Source organism: Mustela erminea, chromosome 19 (genome assembly GCF_009829155.1).
Source record: "Mustela erminea isolate mMusErm1 chromosome 19, mMusErm1.Pri, whole genome shotgun sequence".
Lineage (NCBI taxonomy): Eukaryota > Metazoa > Chordata > Mammalia > Carnivora > Mustelidae > Mustela > Mustela erminea.
The window spans coordinates 9,029,352-9,048,702 of record NC_045632.1 but is presented as its reverse complement, the minus strand read 5'-3'; the positions used below and the strand labels follow the sequence as shown (position 1 = coordinate 9,048,702).

General features: G+C 42.3%; 3 protein-coding genes and 2 pseudogenes across 3 annotated transcripts in view; 3 read left to right on the top strand and 2 right to left on the bottom strand.

The window, feature by feature from the left end:
* Positions 1-19,351, top strand: part of LOC116579132 (zinc finger protein 11-like) — a 1,039,038-nt gene that overhangs the window by 231,611 nt on the left and 788,076 nt on the right.
* The window catches only part of LOC116579165 (putative protein ZNF720), a 794,777-nt gene that overhangs the window by 68,795 nt on the left and 706,631 nt on the right, over positions 1-19,351 (bottom strand). The gene's annotated exons all lie outside the window — the stretch shown is intronic.
* Positions 1-19,351, top strand: part of LOC116579148 — a 187,889-nt pseudogene that overhangs the window by 68,719 nt on the left and 99,819 nt on the right.
* Positions 6,761-11,844, bottom strand: LOC116580007 (protein ZNF738-like). Its single transcript, XM_032326039.1, has 3 exons — positions 11,760-11,844; positions 7,758-7,901; positions 6,761-6,870 (listed from the first exon to the last, which is right to left on the bottom strand). Exons 1-3 carry the CDS (start codon positions 11,842-11,844, stop codon positions 6,761-6,763), a joined length of 339 nt encoding a protein of 112 aa, XP_032181930.1.
* LOC116580006 lies at positions 12,679-13,294 on the top strand (annotated as a pseudogene).

The window sequence follows — 19,351 nt, the reverse complement described above, 5'->3', positions numbered from 1 at the left end:
AAACTCTCACCAAGGGCTCCTGGGTGGCTCAGTAGGTTAATCCTCTGCCTTTGGCCCAGGTCATGATCTCAGGGTCCTGGGATTGAGTCCTGCATCAGGCTCTCTGCTTGGCAGGGAGCCTGCTTCCTCCTCTCTCTCTCTGCCTGCTTCTCTGCCTACTTGTGATCTCTGTCAAATAAATAATCTTAAAAAAAAAAAAAAAACTCCCATCAAGATACTAACAATACGATTCTAAAGTATGTTAAAAGGATTATTCATGGTGCACCTAGGTGGCTCAGTGGGTTAAGACTCTGACTTTGGCTCAGGTCGTGATCTCAGGCTCCTGGGATCGAGCGGACCGTCAGGCTCTCTGCTCAGTGGGGAGCCTGCTTTCCCCCTCCTCTCTGCCTACTTGTGATCTCTTTCTCTCTGTCAAATAAATAAATAAAATCTTTAAAAAAGAAAAAAAGAATTATTCATTCGGACCAAGTAGGATTTACTCTGGGTTGTAAGGGTGGTTCAACATCCACAAATCAATCAATGTGATTCATCACATTAATAAAGGACAAGAACCATATGATCCTCTCAATTGGTAAAGAAAAAGTATGTGTCAAAAACAGCATCTTTTTTTTGACAGAATGCTCTCTGCAGTGTAGGGATAAAAGGAACATACCTCAACATCATAAAGGACATATATGAAAAACTCACAGCTAATATCATTCTCAGTGTGGGAAAAATTGGGAGCCTTTCCCCTAGGGTCAGGAACATGGCAGGGATGTGCACTCTCCTCACTGATGTGCAGCATAGTCCTAGAAGTCCTAAACTCTGCAATGGGACAATAAAAAATAAAATGTATCCCAATCAGCAAAGAAGTAGTTAAACTCTCACTCTTCACAGACAACATGATATTCTATGTAAAAACCCCAAAAGACTCCACTCATAACTTGCTAGAAGTGGGACACCTGGGTGGCTTAGTCGTTAAACATCTGCCTTCGGCTCAGGTCATGATCCCAGGGTCCTGGGAAAGAGCCCCACTTCAGGCTCCCAGCTCAGTGGGAAGCCTGCTTCTCCCTTTTGCACTCCCCCACTTGTGTTCCCTGTCTTGCTGTGTCTGTCAAATAAATAAAATCTTTATTAAAAAAATGCTAGAAATGATATAGTATTCAGCAAAGTTGCTAGATATAAGATCAATGCACATAAATCAGTTGCACTGCTATACACTAACAATAAGGCAAAAGAAAGAGAAATCAAGGAATCCATCTCATTTATAATTGCACTGAAAACTGTAAGATACCTGAGAATAAACCTAAAAGAGGGAAAAATAAACTGAAAAGGGAAAAGATCTGTACTCTGAAAACCTAAAGAACACTTAGGAAAGAAATTGAGGACACACACACTAAAATATCTATGCTACCCAAAGCAGTCTGCACATTCAATGCAATCCCTATCAAAATATCATCAGCATTTCTCACCGAACTGGAACAAAGAATCCTAACATTTCTATGGAACCAAAAAGACTCCAAATATCCTCAGTAATAATGAAAAGGACATGCAATTCTGGAAGCATCAAAATTCCTGACTTCAAATTGTATCACAAAGCTGTAACATCAAGACAATATGGTACTGGCACAAAAACAGACACATAGATCGAACAGAATAGAGAGCCCAGAAATGGACCCTGGACTCTATGGTCAATGTATCTTCAACAAAGCAGTAAACAGTATCTAATGGAAATCGGACAATCTCCTAAAAAAAAAAAAAATGGTGCTGGGAACGTTGTACAGCCTCATCTAGAAGAATGAAACAGGGCCAGTTTCTTAGAGCATACAGAAAGATAAACTCAAAATGGATCAAAGATCTAAAGATGAGACAAAGTCCATCAAAATCCTAGAGGAGAGGGGCACATGGGTGGCTCAGTGGGTTAAGCCTCTACCTTCGGCTCAGGTCATGATCCCAGGGTACTGGGATCGAGCCCCACATCGGGCTCTCTGCTCTGCAGGGAGCCTGCTTCCTCCTCTCTCTCTGCCTGCCTCTCTGCCTACTTGTGATCTCTGTCAGATAAATAAAGAAAAAATCTAAAAAAAAAAAAAAATCCTAGAGGAGAACATAGACAGCAACCTCTGTGACCTTGGCTACAACACTTCTTGCTAGACATGTCTCCAAAAGCAAAGGAAACCAAAGCAAAAATGTTAGGACATCAGAAAGATAAAAAGCCTTTTTGCACAGTAAAGGAAACAGTCAACAAAACCAAAAAACCAGATGTCTACCAACAGATAAATGGATAAAGATGTGGTGTTTGTGTGTGCACACACACACATCTGCATGTGTACATATATGTATATACACACAGGTATGTATGTATGTATTTCTATATGTGAATATTTAATGAATTATATCATATATACATACACATATATTATATACATATCCATATATGTGTTATATACATATACACACATCAGGGAGACAAAGTTTGTGACGCTTGCCCACGATGGTGACTCACCCTCCCAGACACTCCATGGCAACACTGTGAGAACACTCTCACCTCTCCTCAGGAGAGAAACAAATGAGTGACCTGTGCGTTCCGTGCTCTCACTACTTTGCTGCTGCCTATGGACATGTTTCAGTCATGCCTGACACGGAAGGAGCAGGGAATGATAGCACCTTCTAGATGCACTGTGCATCTAGATGCCCAGCCAAAAGGTGAGCATTTGTTCAACCAATAGAGAGACTACGGAGATGAAGCAAGAGAGGAAGATATCACAGACTCTGAAAAGGTAACTACATTTTGAAAACTGGGAAATCACACATTTTCAGACACGGCAAATGCCTAGAACATGTAAGAGAAGTCCCCAAACTGCTATTATTTGTGTTCATCTGTACAAAGCAAGTCCATAATCCTGGGCCCAGAGGCTGCTTTTTTAAAATTTCCAAATGTCAACAGAAATAATAAGGCATTCAAAGTACCAGAAAAATGTGTTCTAACCAGATGAATGAAACAAATGTCCAATACTGGCTCTTAATTAATTAATAACTGCTTCTCTTCCTCTCCCTCTGCTTGTGTTCCCTTTCTCACTATCTCTGTCAAATAAATAAAATCTTTAAAAAGAGTGAGGCACCTGGGTGACTCAGTCATTAAGCATCTGCCTTAAGCTCAGGTCATGATTCCAGGGTCCTGGGATCGAGTCCCACATCAGGCTCCCTGCTCAGTGGGAAGCCTGCTTCTCTGTCTCCCACTTCCTGTTTGTGTTCCCAATCTCTGTGTCTGTCAAATAAAATCTTTAAAAAATAATAAATTAATTAATAACTATTTATTGCCTGAAAAAGAAGTCAAATAACCATGGTAGAGCTGCTCATGGAGAAAGAAGAAAAATAGATGGGTAAGTAAATGTTATCAGGAAAACTATGCAGGACCAAAATGTAAATCCAAAGACACAGAAACTATAACAACCAACCAACCAGAAACTGGGATTTGAAGAGTAAAATTCCTGAAGTGAAAAACACACCAGCGGCTCACCCACAGACTTGAGCAAGCCCAAGAAAGATTCAACTTCAAGATCTATTGTTTTGTTCTGTTTTTTGTTTTGCAAAGACCCCTTGTTTTAAATTACCTGCTGAGAGGACCAAAGAAAAATGTGGAATAGGATAGTCTAGGCACTCACGGGACACCAGAACGTGGTCCCATGGCTACATTAAGGGGCCCCCAAAAGGAAAGAAGAGTGAAAGGGGGCAGAGGGCTTACATGAAGTTCTAAGGGCTTGTGCTTCTCATGTATGTGGAAAGAACAAATTCAGCAAGCCCAGGAAATTCAAAGTGAGATAAATGTCAACACAGTGATGCCTTGTAATTAGCCTATGAAAAAAATCAAAGGTGAAAAGGGAATTTTGAAACAATATGAAAAAAGCAATTCTTCTTATACAAGGGAGCTCCTATAAGTAGTGGGATTCTCAGTAGACCTGGTAGAAAGAACTGTATGGGATAGTGCATTCAAGCACTGAAAGATCAAAATATCCACCAAGAATACTGTATTGGGAAAAAATTATTTTCCATGAAGGTAGAAATGAAGACTTTCCCACATAGAAACCCCTGTATGTTTACCAGTAGTCCTGTCCTACAAGAAATACTAAAGGAAGTACTTCTTTAGTACTTGAAATCCTTGAAATAAAAGGATTCTAAACAGAAACTAAAACCACAAGATGACATAAAGCTCTCAACTAAATATAAATATTTCCAAGATTATAGAAACCCACAGTGTTGTAATAAGGTAGCACAGGTTGCTTTCATTTCTACCTCAAAATATTTTAAAAACCAAAGCACAAGACATAATAAATATAGGTAATAAAGCACACAACATAAAAGATAGGATTCATGATATGAAACAAGGTGTGTGCAGGAATGGAGATAAGCAGAATAATTTTGGATGCAGTTGAGACTATCAGTTTAGTTAATTTTTTTAAGATTTTCTTTATTTGACAGAGATCACAATTAGGCAGAGAGGCAGACAGAGAGAGGAACGAAGCAGGGTCCCCGCGGAGCAGAAAGCCCCATGCTGGGCTCAATCCCAGGACCCTGGGATCATGACCTAAGCTGAAGGCAGAGGCTTTAACCCACTGAGCCACCCAGGTGCCCCAGGAAGTGTTTCAAAATTACTTTTCAAAAGTGTCTCTCATGAAAGGAGAATAAAAATCCACCAGTAAATAGATGATGAAATTATTTCTATTATGACAACTCATGTAGGCATGATGCAGTATACACGGACCACTAACCAGTGAAAGAAATACACAAGATGAGTCACAAAGTACATATGGATGATATTGACACAGACAGATACATAATATTCTTGGCAAAAAGCATAAAGTGGATTCATATTTGAGTAAATGCACATTGCCTTCAAATCTAGACTTAGAAATTGTTATCCTATATCAAGAAACACAGTTAGTAAGGAAACAAGAAGTAACTAAAGTTGTGGAGAATCCCAGACAAAAGGAAGTGCATGATTATGGAATTGCAAAGCCAGAGTAAGCCCAAATTGAACCCAAATTTCTACATTAAAAACATGCATTATTTAGTAAGAAAACTACTAAATAAATATAATTTTAAGCTGTGTATGCAAGAAAAACAAGCATTGAATTACTGACAGACCTTCACTGACAAATTAATTAATTAAAATTCACACACACAAAAAAGCCTAATGATAATTTTACAAATAAGTGCTTAAAAGACTTGAAAAAAATGTATCATGTTATTAATATATTCCTCCTTTTATCTGAATGTAAGACATAACTCCTCATTCCTTGGAACCAAGCAAATTAAAATCCTTTTATTTCTATTTTTAAAAATACTTTATTTTTTTGACAGAGCCCACGAGCTGTGGGGGGGCGGGGGGTACAGAGGGAGTGGGAGAAGCAGGCTCCCCACTGAGCAGGAGGAATCAGACCTGGGGCTCAATACCAGAAACCTTAGATCATGCCAGGAGGTGAAGGCAGATGCTTAATTAACTGAGTCCCCCAGACACCTTAATCTGTTTATTTCTAAATAAACACCACCAATGTGTAAAATATCCTGACAACTTCATAAAACATAAATATTTGGGAGGAAATTCAGATACATTCTGAGGAAAGTAGATGAAAAGTACATGTTTAATTTTTAGTGAAGTAAAAAATTTATGAACAAAAGTTTTTCATTAAATATGGGGATTTTACTCATTACCTCGCTTCTTATAAAGCACATGCCTACGTACTATGAGAACTTTTGAAAAAAAAATGAGGATGCTTATATATAACTATTTAGAAAATGAAAACACATAGGAAAAAGTCACAGGAGCTTCATACAAGACAGAATTATGAACTGATGCAAATTTTAATAAGGTAGCAACTGAGACTTTATTAAAAGCTACAAAATCTGAGATCCAAATGTTCTGACTCCCCTGTGGCATTCATTTAGGTAGGAATTCTATGTTATTTCAACACTGATGAATGGAACAGAGTGGAAATTTCTATATTAGTTAATATTAAAAAATAACTTTTTTTAAAAAAAGACCTTATTTATTTATTTGACAGAGAGAGAGAGATAGTGAGAGAGGGAACACAAGCAGGGGTAGTGGGAGAGGGAGAAGCAAGTCTCCCATGGAGGAGCAGGGAGCCTGATGCGGGGCTTGATCCCAGGACTCTGGGATCATGACCTGAGCCAAAGGCAGACGCCCAACCACTGAGCCACCCAGGTGCCCCCAAAAAATACTTCTGAAGGGAAAGGAAGCATTAGATTATCTCATTTCAGGGAGGTGCTTTGTTATCTGACAAAATGACTGAGTCTCAGTTTTGTAGAGCTCAGATTATAGCCTCCATAACATTGGAAAGCAAAAACCATTTCTGGTTTATGCATGTGGTATCTGTCTCCACTGTTCCCCGATTTCTGCACTAAACTCCAATATGTCGACTGTGACCCGACACATTTCTCAGAGGAGGAAAAACACAACTTGCAAAGGGCTAAACATAGAGTTCCTCAGAAACAGGGAGATTTCTGCAGGGCCCTCGAAGCAATGGAAAAACTCTCAGATTATGGAGGCCCTCCTTTTGAATGTGATGGTCCATGACTGGCGCTGAAGGAGAATCCCTAGAGAATGAGAGACCAAGACTGTTGGATGGCATCTGCCCCTCCGTAAGGAAGAGAGAAATAACAACACACTCCTAAACTAATTTCTATTCAGACAGCTACTCAAACCACAGTTTAAGGTCTATCATCTTCCTTTGCATTTGGACTTCCCCTCTGTCAACTGCCTCATTCATTCCCACCTACCTGGATGGAGGGATACAGTATCCTTTCTCATCACATCCCTAGGATCCCTCTTTGGTTCCAAAAAGGAGACCAAGTCTGGCTTTGACACAATGAGACCTATTTATTAGAAAAAAAAAGGAAAGATGTGGTGCCTGGGTGGCTCAGTTGGTTAAGCCACTGCCTTTGGCTCAGGTCAGGATCCTGGTGTCCCAGATGGAGTCCTGCATCTCCCTCTGACCCTCCCCACCCCCTTGTGCTTTCTCTCTTAAAGAAAGAAAGAAAAGAAAGGCAAGGAGTACTGCAGGAGATTCTAACTTTCAACTATGACTGTGCTCAGGAGAGAAGAGAGGACACTGCAAAATCAAGAACATGTTTTCCCAAATGCTGCTGAAAAACAGCCCCTTTACAACATGAAGGAGGGATTTCCAAAGTTCACATCCTGACCTCCACTTCCAAATATGAAATACAATAATAAAGAGTAGAAATTGAAGTAGAAGATGTGAGAAGTACCCATTTTATGCCCCTCAGTATTTAGAACTGACACTCATCTACAGAAGTGGTGATGTTCCCTTAAGGAAGGGAAGGTAAATCTGAAAAGGACACATCATGAAATTGCTTCTCTACATGTACAAACCTGTATTTATTTCCCTTTCTGCCCGGATCTGAAATCCAGTGTTCAAAGAGGATTCTCCAAAGAGACAGTCTTCACAGGAAAGAACAAAACCCTGAGTGGGGGGCACCTGGGTGGCTTGGTGAGTTAAGCCTCTGCCTTTGGCCCAGGTCATGATCTCAGGGTCCTGGGATTGAGTCCCGCATCAGGCTCTCTGCTTGGCAGGGAGCCTGATTTCTCCTCTCTCTCTCTCTCTCTCTCTGCCTGCCTATCTGCCTACTTGTGATCTCTCTCTGTCAAATAAATAAATAAAATCTTAAAAACAAACAAACAAACAAATAAAAAAAAAACACCCTGAATGGGGTTTGGGAAATCTGGAAGGAGTCTTCCTCACCCAAGAAGATGGAGTGTCTGTAGTTCTCCAACATCACATCCCTGTACAGTTGCCGCTGAATGTGGGTCAGGCATCCCCACTCCTCCTGAGAGAATTCTAAGGCCACATCTCTGAATGTGAGCTGTCCCTGCAATAAATACCACAGTCACCAGGTGGCCATTGGCAGAGTTCATAATGTACCTAAGATGAAAGATGGATGGAGTTAGTTCCATTTATCTCACTATAGTTTACACAAACTCATTTAGGTAAAATTCAAAGCCTGTAGAGAAGTGTTTTCTTGAGGCACTTGTGCCTCCTTGTGGCCAGCTCTACGGAAGATGACAAGGATCCACTTTGTAAATATGTACCCTAACCCCAAATAAAAAGAAATCATTCTCCCTTGCTCTGTAAATCTCTACTTTGGAAGTTATTTCCTATTATATTCTTATTTGCTGCAAATTGCAGGGTGTTTTTTGATGTGACAACCCCTACCGAGTACACTTTCTGTGACTCACCAGTCAGCGAACTCATGTTAGTTCAATTATACCAGGACAACTAGTTCTGGCTTAGGTGAATTTTCTACTTTACACAGGAAGATAATTTTTAACACAGTAATATGCTCTAATGGATTCTCTAACCTCGAGGTAAGAGGATGGCATAAGATCCACAAAATAATTATTAACACTCTGTTTCTCCAAGATAACTTGTCAAATGAAGGCATCAACACAGGCATACACATTTTTTTTTTTTTTTTTTTACCACCGTGTTTACATCATACAGAAAGTTGTGTCTGTTTCTTAGGTGGAATCTCTTAGTGGGTTAAACTTCAAAACCGTGCATTGGAGTTGTTGTGAAAATGCACATTCTGTTCAGGAGTGGGATCAGAGTCTGCGTTTCTTTTCTTTTCTTTTTTTTTTTTTTTTAAGATTTTATTTATTTATTTGAGAGAGAGAGAGAGAGTATGAGAGGGGAGAAGGTAGGTGGGAGAAGATGACTCCCTGTGGAGCCGTGAGCTCAATGTGGACTTGATACAGGGTTTCCAGGATAATGACCTGACCCTAAGGCAGTCGTTCAACTGACTGAGCCACGCAGGTGCCTAGAGTCTACCTTTCTAACAAGGCAGTACCTTATGGGCAAAGGGATAAAGTTTTGAAGAAGAAAGAGGTAGAACTCTAAGGCAAGAAGTCTTGGAGGACTTGGAATAGGCAAAAAAGTGCTTTTAATTATTTTTTTAATCTTTTTTTGTTTGAGAGAGAGAACACAAGAGATGACTTCAGGAAGACAGGGGTTACAGAGGCAGAGAGATAAGCGGACTCCCCCCTGAGCAGGGAGCCCAATGCAGGGCTCCAGCCCAGGATCCTGGGACCATGACCCAAGCTGGAGACAGATGCTTAACCGCTTGAGCCACCGAGGTGCTCCCTGAATGGGTTTTATAGCCATTATAGATTTTACTGGAAGAGCAAGAAAGCCAACAACAATCCTTTCTCACCATTTCCTAGTTACCCTAGACCATCTAACAGTAATTCATAAATTAATAAATTAATGAATGAAAATCTCAGAACACACACATTCTTCTTCTATTTTTTTGGGAATATTTTGTCAGACATCCAGTAACATGGAAGGGATCGGGTTTTCACCCAGGTTGTCTAACCTTTATAGAGTCTATCTAATATGACATGCAGGTCAATATGCAGAGAGGACCTTAAAGCAGTGTTCACAGCAGGTGTCAAACTGGAGAAGAATGAGGGAAACAAGAAGGCGTCTAAATAAAATTGATCCACTTTTTGTTTGTTTGTTTGTTTGCGAGAGAATGAGAGAGACAGCACAAGAGGGGGCAGGGTCAGAGGGAGAAGTTGCCCCCAAAAGTAGGGAGTCCTATTTGGGACTCAGTTCTGGGACTCCAGGATCAGGACCTGGGCTGAAGGCATTTATTTAACCGACCCACCCAGGCACCCAATTGATCTACCTATTTAATTTTCATGTACACATCCACACTTTGTAAAAAAAGATTTTATTTATTTATTAGACAGAGCAAGAGAGGGAGCACAAGTAGGGGGAGTGGGAGAGGGAGAAGCAGGCTTCCTGCTGAGCAGGGAGCCAGATGTGGGGCTCAATCCCAGGACCCTTGGACCATAACCTGAGCTGAAGGCAGAGGCTTTAACTCACTGAGCCACCCAGGTGCCCCTTTCTTGGCCATTTTAATCCATGATTCCGCAACATGGTATTTCATTGAAAAGTTTTGTTTCAATGATCATTTGTGATCTATTAGATTTCAGGATTTTAAGAGCCTCAAAGTTAATTATGGGGATACCTGGGTGGCTCAGTGGGTTGAGCCTCTGCTTTTGGCTCAGGTCATGATCTCAAGGTCCTGGGATAGTGCCCCACATCCGGCTCTCTGCTCAGCAGGGATCCTGCTTCCTTCTCTCTCTCTGCCTCTCTGCCTACTTGAGATCTCTGTCTGTCAAATAAATAAATAAATATTTTTTTAAAATGTTGATTATGTGATTTTTCTCTTTTTCTGAGAACACAAAGAGTTAAACAGAAATGTATGTCCAGGGGTGCCTGGGTGGCTCATGGGTTAAGCCTCTGCCTTCCACTCAAGTCATGATCTCAGGGTCGTGGGATCGAACCCCACATCAGGCTCTGCTCAGCAGGGAGCCTGCTTCTCCCTCTCTCTTTGCCTGCTTCTCTGCCTACTTGTGATATCTTTCTCTCTCTCTGTCAAATAAATAAATCTTAAAAAAAAAAAAAAAAAGACTTGTTATTTAAAAAAAGGAAAAAGAAGAAGTGTATGTCCATGACATTAGTGTGGAGAAAAGAAAAACCAATGGGACAGAGGGCTGACTGCCTAAGAACCTCCACCCCCAGAAGTCAAATATATCAACTACACAAAGGTGAGAGCTCTCCCTATTCAGTGCAAACAGGGATGTGGGACAGGAGCCAATGGTCAAGAAAGAATTCTCGAGATGTTTTTTGATGTGAAATGTTGGGGTTCAGGAGTGAATGATGAAATAGTTATTGAGATGTTTTTGGTGCAAAAAAGTGGTATTATTAAATATGGGGACAGGACCTATGGGTAGAAAGAGCTATACTGGGTTTGTGAGCAGTGACTGATGATGTATGTTCAGTGGCGTAGGGGTTGAGGGAACAAGAGAAGTCTCTAATGAATTTGGAAGCAAGGTTTCCAGGACCTTGAAGGTGCTGTCATGATGAGGTCACATATGACTATCTTGTAAAACCTTAGTCATGGACCCTTCAGATATCTATCCGTGGGCTCTATGCTTAGGGGATGACTGCCAACATATAGTTAGGGGTAGAGATAAAGTTTTCAAAGGGATTATCCTGTGTTAAAGAGGACTTACAGGATCCTAGAGGTATGGTTAATTGTCAAGCTAAGGTTACTTTTTGCTTCCAACAAAACAACATTGCCACCATTGTGAACTCCTTGAGGAATGTCACACTGTGCCTGTCTCAAGAGTTTATCAATGGGCTAAAAGTAAAAGGAAATTTAATTTTATCTACACTTCCATGATTTGTTCTTTTCCTCAGAGAATACAAGAAAGGTGCGTGGGGTGGCTCAGTTAACTGTCTGCCTTCAGGTCAAATTGTGATCCCAGGGTTCTGGGATTGAGCCCCAGATCTGACTCCCTAGTCACCCTCCACCACTGCTCATTTGCTATCTTTATCAAATAATAAATGTCACCATATTAAAGTTATTTTTAAAGTTATGTTATTATTATTGACAGAGGGAGAGACAGCAAGAGAGGGAACACAAGCAGGGGGAGAGGGAGAGGCAGAAGCACACTCCCCGCTATGCAGAGAGCCAGATGCAGGGCTCCATCCCAGGACTGTGGGATCCTGACCTGAGCCAAAGGCGGATGCTTAACCTGGAGAGCCACCAAGGCGTCCCAGCAAATATAATCTTTAAAAAAGAAAACAAACAAACAAAAAAGAAACAGCTTGTGCCTGTCCCCAACACTGCCATGGCCAGTCCCACTGGCCTTCCTCCTCTGCCTGCCCAACCCTCGCCCTGGGCTGGGACCAGAATGGGGGCAGGTTGCTCTGGTTGCCGGCAGCTTCGTGCTGCTGGAGGCTGGTAAGGCTGCATCTTGCTCAGAGGAGCTCCTGGCCCAAGGCTGAGGAGGGAGCTCCCGAGGGCACCGTCAGACCTCCTCTCAATGGCACCCCAGCTGGCTACATTTTGTGCAGTGAGCTGGGTGGGAGACCCTGGCCTGGACCCCATTCACGACCCTGGGCCCTTAGCAAGGCTGGTGCACAGAGTCAGAGTGGGGGTGGGGGGCTCGCAACAACTAGCAGGGGCACGGCCAGGCGGACATCTTTGCCCCAGTGCCCTGGCCGGGTAGATGCCTGGCAGGTGTTGGGCGCTGGCCTGGGGCCTGGGGCCTGGGTCAAAAAGAAGGGGGATGCGTGCCACGGGCCCGGTGGGCCACCGCGCACCCGGGTAGGACTGACAGTCGTCCACGGGGGGCGGGTCTAGGGCCAGCGGGTCTAGGGCTAGCCTGCGAACCTGCCTGGGTAGGAACGGAGGTGCCCCGGAGGAAGGAGTGGATTTGGTCTCCCCGCAGTCTTGTTTACACATAAAGAATGCAGTCATCTGGCGGCTTGTGGTCCCTGGCCTTGCCTCAAAGGTTGAACTTGGACAAAGATCAGACCTCTTTTTAGAAAGGTGTTTCTGGGGCGCCTGGGTGGCTCAGTGGGTTAAGCCATTGCCTTCGGCTCGGGTCATGATCTCAGGGTCCTGGGATCGGGTCCTGCATCGGGCTCTCTGCTCAGCAGGGAGCCTGCTTCCCTCTCTCTCTCTCTCTGCCTGCCTCTCTGCCTACTTGTGATCTCTCTCTGTCAAATAAATAAATAAAATATTAAAAAAAAAAAAGGTGTTTCTGAACACTACTGACAACAAACACAGTTCTCACAGTATTTCATGACAACCAGTGGCAATAGCGCTACGACAGATGCTTCTCTACTAGGCATGGCTGCACACTACATGGGAAGAAGCCACTATGTGATTCAGCCTCATGATGACACTGAGCACAGCGTGAATGATCCTGAAGACACAAATGGTTCAAAAGACAGTTTCAGAGAACGCGATATCTATCTTCCAACTGCAAATGTAACAAGGATAATAGAAAATGTCATACCTCAAATGGGAAAGATTGTAAAATGCCAAGGACTGTGTTCAAGAACGAGTAAGTGAGCTCATCAGCTTTGTAACATCTGAAGCAAATTGAAGATGCCATCAAGAGAAACGGAGGACAATCAAGGGAGAAGAAATTCTCTTTGCCATGCTGACCTCAGGCTGTGACGGTTCTGTTGAACTTCTAAAATTATCCTTTCAGAAATTCAGAGAGGCTATGAAAGGAGAGAAAGGAGTTGGTGGAAGACTCAGAGCTACAGATGGACTAAGTGAAGAACTTACAGAGGGTCAACAACAAAATGTTACGTTTATACAATGTCATATTTCTGGTGTTCAACGAATTCAGTTTTCAGGGTCTGAAGAAATGGTGGCATGGGGTGGAGAGAAGCTTAAGTCTGTATGATTCTGGAAACAGACATTGGATGAAGTGACTGGGGAAAGAAGACTCTTTGTACATTAAATAGCTGTAATGTAGCTTCCTAATGCTTGACTGAGGGCTTAATTCTGACTTGAGATGCTTTTTCATGAATGATTTTAAAGAGAATTTTGGATTTTAAAGGTATAAAAATATTTTTGTTTCACATGAGTTTGTTGCTCTGTAGGACTCCTATATACATTATACATTGCAATTTATTATGGTCAGAGGTTTGTAGAAAGTTTCTTATTTTCACTGAAGCATATTACTTTTGTAATTCAAGTCAACAGCTGAGTTAATTCATGGTATTTGCCATTTTGATAAAATATAGGGGTAGAGTTAAAAGAAAGAAAGAAAGACTCCAAGCAAAAGAAACTCAGAAGAACAAAGTTTCCATCTTAAATGTGATGGTTTCTGCATATCACTCGGTACACCTAAGGTCTGTACAAATGTAAGACGGGGAATATGAACACTATAGGGGAGGAATCTGGCAAAGAGCAACAGGCCAGTAAAAGCAGTTAACATTAGGTGTATGCCAACAAATTGATCCCAGTGCCCAAGGCACACCAAAGGACACACTATCACTGGTGTTTTCTTATGGTCTGAGAACAGTAATTTAGAATAGAAATCTAATTATGAAAATACAGTGGATATAAATGAGGTTAAATCACCTATAGTTTCTGTTGAGGCTGCTTTTAGGCAAGCAGACTTGATCAAAGGAATGGAGAAAGGGCCCCAGCACCCCTATGGCTGAATACAGACAGGCCCATCAGGGGACCCACATCAAAGTAACCATGGGCCCTGACCAACCACCGGGCCACTGAAAATGGGGTACAGTGACCAGAAAAGGGAAAATTGGATAAGCTCCCAGAACCCCTACCTTCCTCCTTCAAACACAGCCCCCACCACTGTCTCCTTACAAACAGCCTCTCCTCTGCTGTCCTGCCTGCTGCTCTCTTGCAGTGTATTCAATAAACTTCTTATACCTTTGTTCTGCCTCAGGTGAATTCTTCTCAGAGCCCACTTGACTGGCTTCCACTCAATCGTGGGCCCATATTTGGGGTCCCCATCTGACTCTTTTAGACACCACAGTTTCCATGTACTCTAATACCTACTGTATTTTTTATTTACATGTCTTTTTATTTAAAGATTTATATTTTAGAAGGAGGAGGGGAGGGCCAGAAGTAGAGGGAGAGAATCTCAAAGAGACTCCCCACTGAGCAGGGAACCAGAAGCGGGTCTCATTCTAGGATCTGGAGATCATGACCTGAACTGAAATCAACAGTCCAGTGCGTAACTGACTGAGCCACCCAAGCAAACCTCTAGTGTATTCTACATAGAACATCTTTTTCACATTCTTTTTAATACTTTATTTATTTATTGGTCAGAGAGAGAGAGAGCCCACACAAGCAGGCAGAGTGGCAGGCAGAGGCAGAGAGAAAAGCAGACTCCCTGCTGAGCAAGGAGCCTGAAGGGGGACTCGATCCCAGGACCTTTGGATCATGATCTGAGCTGAAGGCAGTGACTTAACTGACTCATCCACCCAGGCTTCCCATCTTTTTCACATTCTAAAGGGGAAGAATCAACAATCCCCTCCCCCCACTTCTTTAATCTGAGAACTTCCACGTTATTCTGGACCTTATATCCATCATTTTACTTGTGCATTTTCTTACTCCTGGGCTACACAGACCTGGTAAAACATCCAGACAGGCCCTAAATGAGAAATGTTTTCCCTTCCCTGATAAACCAGGACCAGACCTCATCAGCAACGGGAATCTTAGACGCCACACACCTTCCCCTCTGAATATGCCACCAAGGGAATATTTTCAATACTTGCAGGACTTTAATTCAAAGTGACAACTGCTGATGGCCTACTGCAGCCAGGTTGGAAAGAAGGCAGAGAAGGGAGGTAGGGGAGGTAGGGGTTATCTGGGATATAGGGGAGTAGTGTTCTAAAGACCTAGCCTATGGTATCACTTCAGAAAATGAATACTACATTTAAGAACACATGCACCAGAAACTTCAGAACTAGAGCAATCAACATTTGTTATTTCTAAATGCAAGGAATTTCAGGAGAGAAATGACTAGACTTCTGACTTGAGATTCCAGGCATACCTGAGAACTGGACGGCCATTTCTTCTTTTACTTCATTCTGTAGATTTTTTTTTTTTCTCCTAAGGTTTTTGTAGAGAAGTCACAGCTCCATCAGGAGAAAATGCCCCTCAAGCTGCCAATACAAACTCTTCACCTGTAAACTGCTCGCCTGAAGACAAGACCCTGAAAAGCAGATAGACCCAACATCCTAGTGCTTTGTGTCAGGAACTGTTCAGAAACTTGGAGTTCCTACTTGAACACCAGTCCCTGAATTTTCCTTCTCTAATTCCAGGGGGGCTCCCCTTCCAAAGTGCCCAGAGAGACAGAGAGTGCATAGGCACCATGTGCTGCATGGACCTGACCCTCCCAGGCTCACATAGCAGAGACCATGTTGCCTCTCCATGAGCCAAAGCCTCCTCTCGCTCTCATAAAATAACCTGAAGCCCTCGTGCTTACCCCTGGCCTCACTGAGAATCACTGGGAGGCCTTAATTAATGTAACAGGATTGTTTCCACCCAAACTGACCAACAGAATCTGAAAGGGAGGCTAACAGAGAAGATCCTTTTTGAAACTCCACACGTGATCCTATTGGGAAGTAAAGGGGAGGTGACCAGGCCAAGCACATTAACCAAGGCTGTGGTGGTGACAGATGAAGATCCAGGCCTTCACTGGAGTTTCTGGAGACACATTCTCTTCCTTTCTGCTACACAGAGACACCTTACAGGCGGAGCTTTTTCTTACAAATGCAAAAGTCTTCCAAAAGTAAACACAGGATTTCAGAGCCTTTCCTTTATCTGCCTTTAAAATAACCAGCCTAAAATAATGCTTATGCCAGATACATTTTAGGGTAACAAATTGTTCCCCTTCAGTCGGTAAATATTTCTTTTCATAAGTAACTGCCACACATTCTGAAGTGAATGTCCTTTTGACCCTCCCATCGATATGAGAATTCTTTTTTTTTTTTAAGATTTAATTTATTTATTTGAGAAAGAAGACCATGAGAGAGAGCATGAGAGAGGAGAAGCTCAGAGGGAGAAGCAGACTCCCCATGGAGCTGGGAACCCGATGCAGGACTCGATCCCGAAACTCCGGGATCATGACCCGAGCCGAAGACAGTCGTCCAACCAACTGAGCCACCCAGGCGTCCCGATATGAGAATTCTAATTCCTCAACATTCTCACTGAAAATTGGTGTTATCCTTTTTCTTTTAGCCATTCCAGGAAATACTGAATGGTGTCTCACTGTAAAAGATGAAGTGGTCTTTCTATAGTGGTCCTGGTGACTGAAACAGGAAACCACATAAAAGAATCAAGTGGAACAAAAATCACATGGCTGGGGGAGCCTGGGTGGCTCAGTGGGTTAAGCCTCTGCCTTCGGCTCAGGTCATGATCTCAAGGTCCTAGGATCAAGCCCCCAATCAGGCTCTCTACTCAGCAGGGAGCCTGCTTCCCCCTCTCTCTGCCTGCCTACTTGTCATCTCTGTGAAATAAATAAATAAATAAAATCTTTAAAAAAATTCACATGGCTGCATTCATGCTTCAGCGAGACTCCATTTCAAAGATTAATGGGGACATACACCTGGTGAGTACTGGGAGAGGTACAGAACTGTGGAATCACTATATTCGACATCTGAAACTGAAAACATTAGTTATGTTAACTAATTGGAATCAAAATAAATTATTTAAAAAGATGGAAAGCCTGAGTGGCTAAGTTGGATAGGCAGCTGACTCTTGATGGGGCTGAGGTCAAGATCTCAGGGTTGTTAGATGGAACCCCGGGATTGGCTCTGTCCACAGGGTGGAGGGTACTTAAAATTCTCTCCCTTTGCCACTCCCCTCCCCCAACACCACCAGTGACAAGTGTACTCTCTCTCTCATAAGAATTTTTTTCTAAAGATTTTATTTATTTATTTGACAGAGAGAAAGAAAGCGAGAGATGTTACACAAGCAGAGGGAGTGGGAGAGGAAGAAGCAGTCTTCCTGCAGAGCAGGGAGCCCAATGCAAGGCTTGATCCCAGGACCCTGGGATCATGACCTGAGCTGAAGGCAGACAATTAACAACTGAGCCACCCAGGTACCCCATCTCATAAGAATATTTAAAAAGCAATTGTTGTATGTTAAGAGTACAAAATAAATCCTAGAATTAAGTTGTCATAAACCAAAAAGAAAAAAAAACATTAAAAAGTTACTGTACAAGGACTGTGTATATCAAAAAGTTAGCATTAAGAACACTAGGGGCAACTGGGTGGCTCAGTGGGTTAAAGCCTCTGCCTTTGGCTCAGGTCATGATCCCAGGGCCCTAGGATTGAGCCCCACATGGGGCTCTCTGCTCAGTGGGGAGCCTACTGGCTCCCCTCTCTCTCTGCCTGCCTCTCTGCCTACTTGTGATCTCTGTCTGTCAAATAAATAAATAAATAAAATCTTAAAAAAAAAAAAAAAAAACACTAGGAAGGAAAAAGTGAACTAACTCTTGATTATGGTGCTTTCGGTTTGCAGTGGGAGAAACAAGGCACCTGATTGGGCAGACCTCTCTTGGTAAATAACATGGCAGGTGACGACACCAGGGAAATGTATTGTTACTTGGCTTGAGTTTCACCATAAACTCAATTTGGTGATGACTAGGCATCTTCTGGTTATAATAGGTCACACAATCTGAGAGGCTTTGCAGTTATCCTTCGGTGTTTGGGTAGCAGAAGTAGTTTTTTGGCTAGCAATGGGAACAGGTGTTTCTGATTTATCTACCAACTTGCAGCCAATAGATTTCCTGTTTAAAAAAAAAAAAATCACTAGGAATTCAGTTATGAATCTACTAAAAGAAAGGTACTTTTCTTTTCTGATACTGCATGGCCACAACACACTTTAGAGTCAGGAGAAGCACAAATTGCAAGTCTGGGGCACAGATAAAACTGTCTTTTGAAATTTCAAATTTTTTTTTTTTTTAATTTGACAGAGATCACAAGTAGACAGAGAGGTAGGCAGAGAGAGAGAGAGAGAGAAGCAGACTCCCTGCTGAGCAGAGAACCCGATGTGGGACTCGATCCCAGGACCCTGAGATCATGACCTGAGCCGAAGGCAGCGGCTTAATCCACTGAGCCACCCAGGCACCCTCAAATTCTTTTTTTAAAGATTTTATTCATTTATTTGACAGAGAGATCACAAGTAGACAGAGAGGCAGGCAGGGTTGGGGAGGGAAAGCGGGCTCCCCACTGAGCAGAGAGCCTGATGCGGGGCTCAATCCCAGGACCCTGAGATCATGAACTGAGCCAAAGGCAGAGGCCCAACCCACTGAGCCACCCAGGCAACCCTAAAATTTTAAATCCTTCACAATGTAGCCCATTGAAATGATGCATTCTTACAGTAAGATTCTGAATGAATCCAAACACAAAAATGACATTAGTTCTTCTCAGTAGACAGCGGCAGAGTCAGCTTCAGCATCCAGCAGCCATCCCACAGGGATTCCCATTCAGGACACCAATAATTTAGGTGTTCCATCAGGGGAAGTGTAGAAGAATCAGCCTATAAAATACTAAGCACTTTGAATTTAGGCAGACTAACTACAGAGAAAACCCTGACATGAAATATAGTAAGATCACTCTGATTAGCATATTCATACAGAGCTAAAATATATAATGGCATAAAAATTAAGAACAGTCTCCAAAACTTTCTGAATTTGGGAAGAATGAGGAAGGGAGAACAATACGTATTTGTATTTGTGTGCAAAGGTATATTTTGGGCAACAGCTACAAGTCAGACAATATAAAACAAAAAATTTCTTAAATGTGCAAAACACAAAATACGTTTAAGATTCTTCCTTCTATTCTGCTTCATTAACATATTGAAGTAATATTTGACTTAGGTGTACAACAGTGATTATACAATTCGATATAACATTCTATGCCTATCACAGGGGCAGTCCTTAATCTCCACCATTTACTTAATGCATCCACTAACC

Coding starts and splice junctions, on each gene's coding strand:
- LOC116580007 (XM_032326039.1), bottom strand. CDS start 11,844: ATGCAGCCTTACCAGCCTCCAGCAGCACGAAGCTGCCGGCAACCAGAG. Junction 7,902..11,759: donor GGTCCCAGCCCAGGGCGAGG/GTTGGGCAGGCA, acceptor CCACCTGGTGAC/TGTGGTATTTATTGCAGGGA. Junction 6,871..7,757: donor CAGACACTCCATCTTCTTGG/GTGAGGAAGACT, acceptor TCTAATAAATAG/GTCTCATTGTGTCAAAGCCA.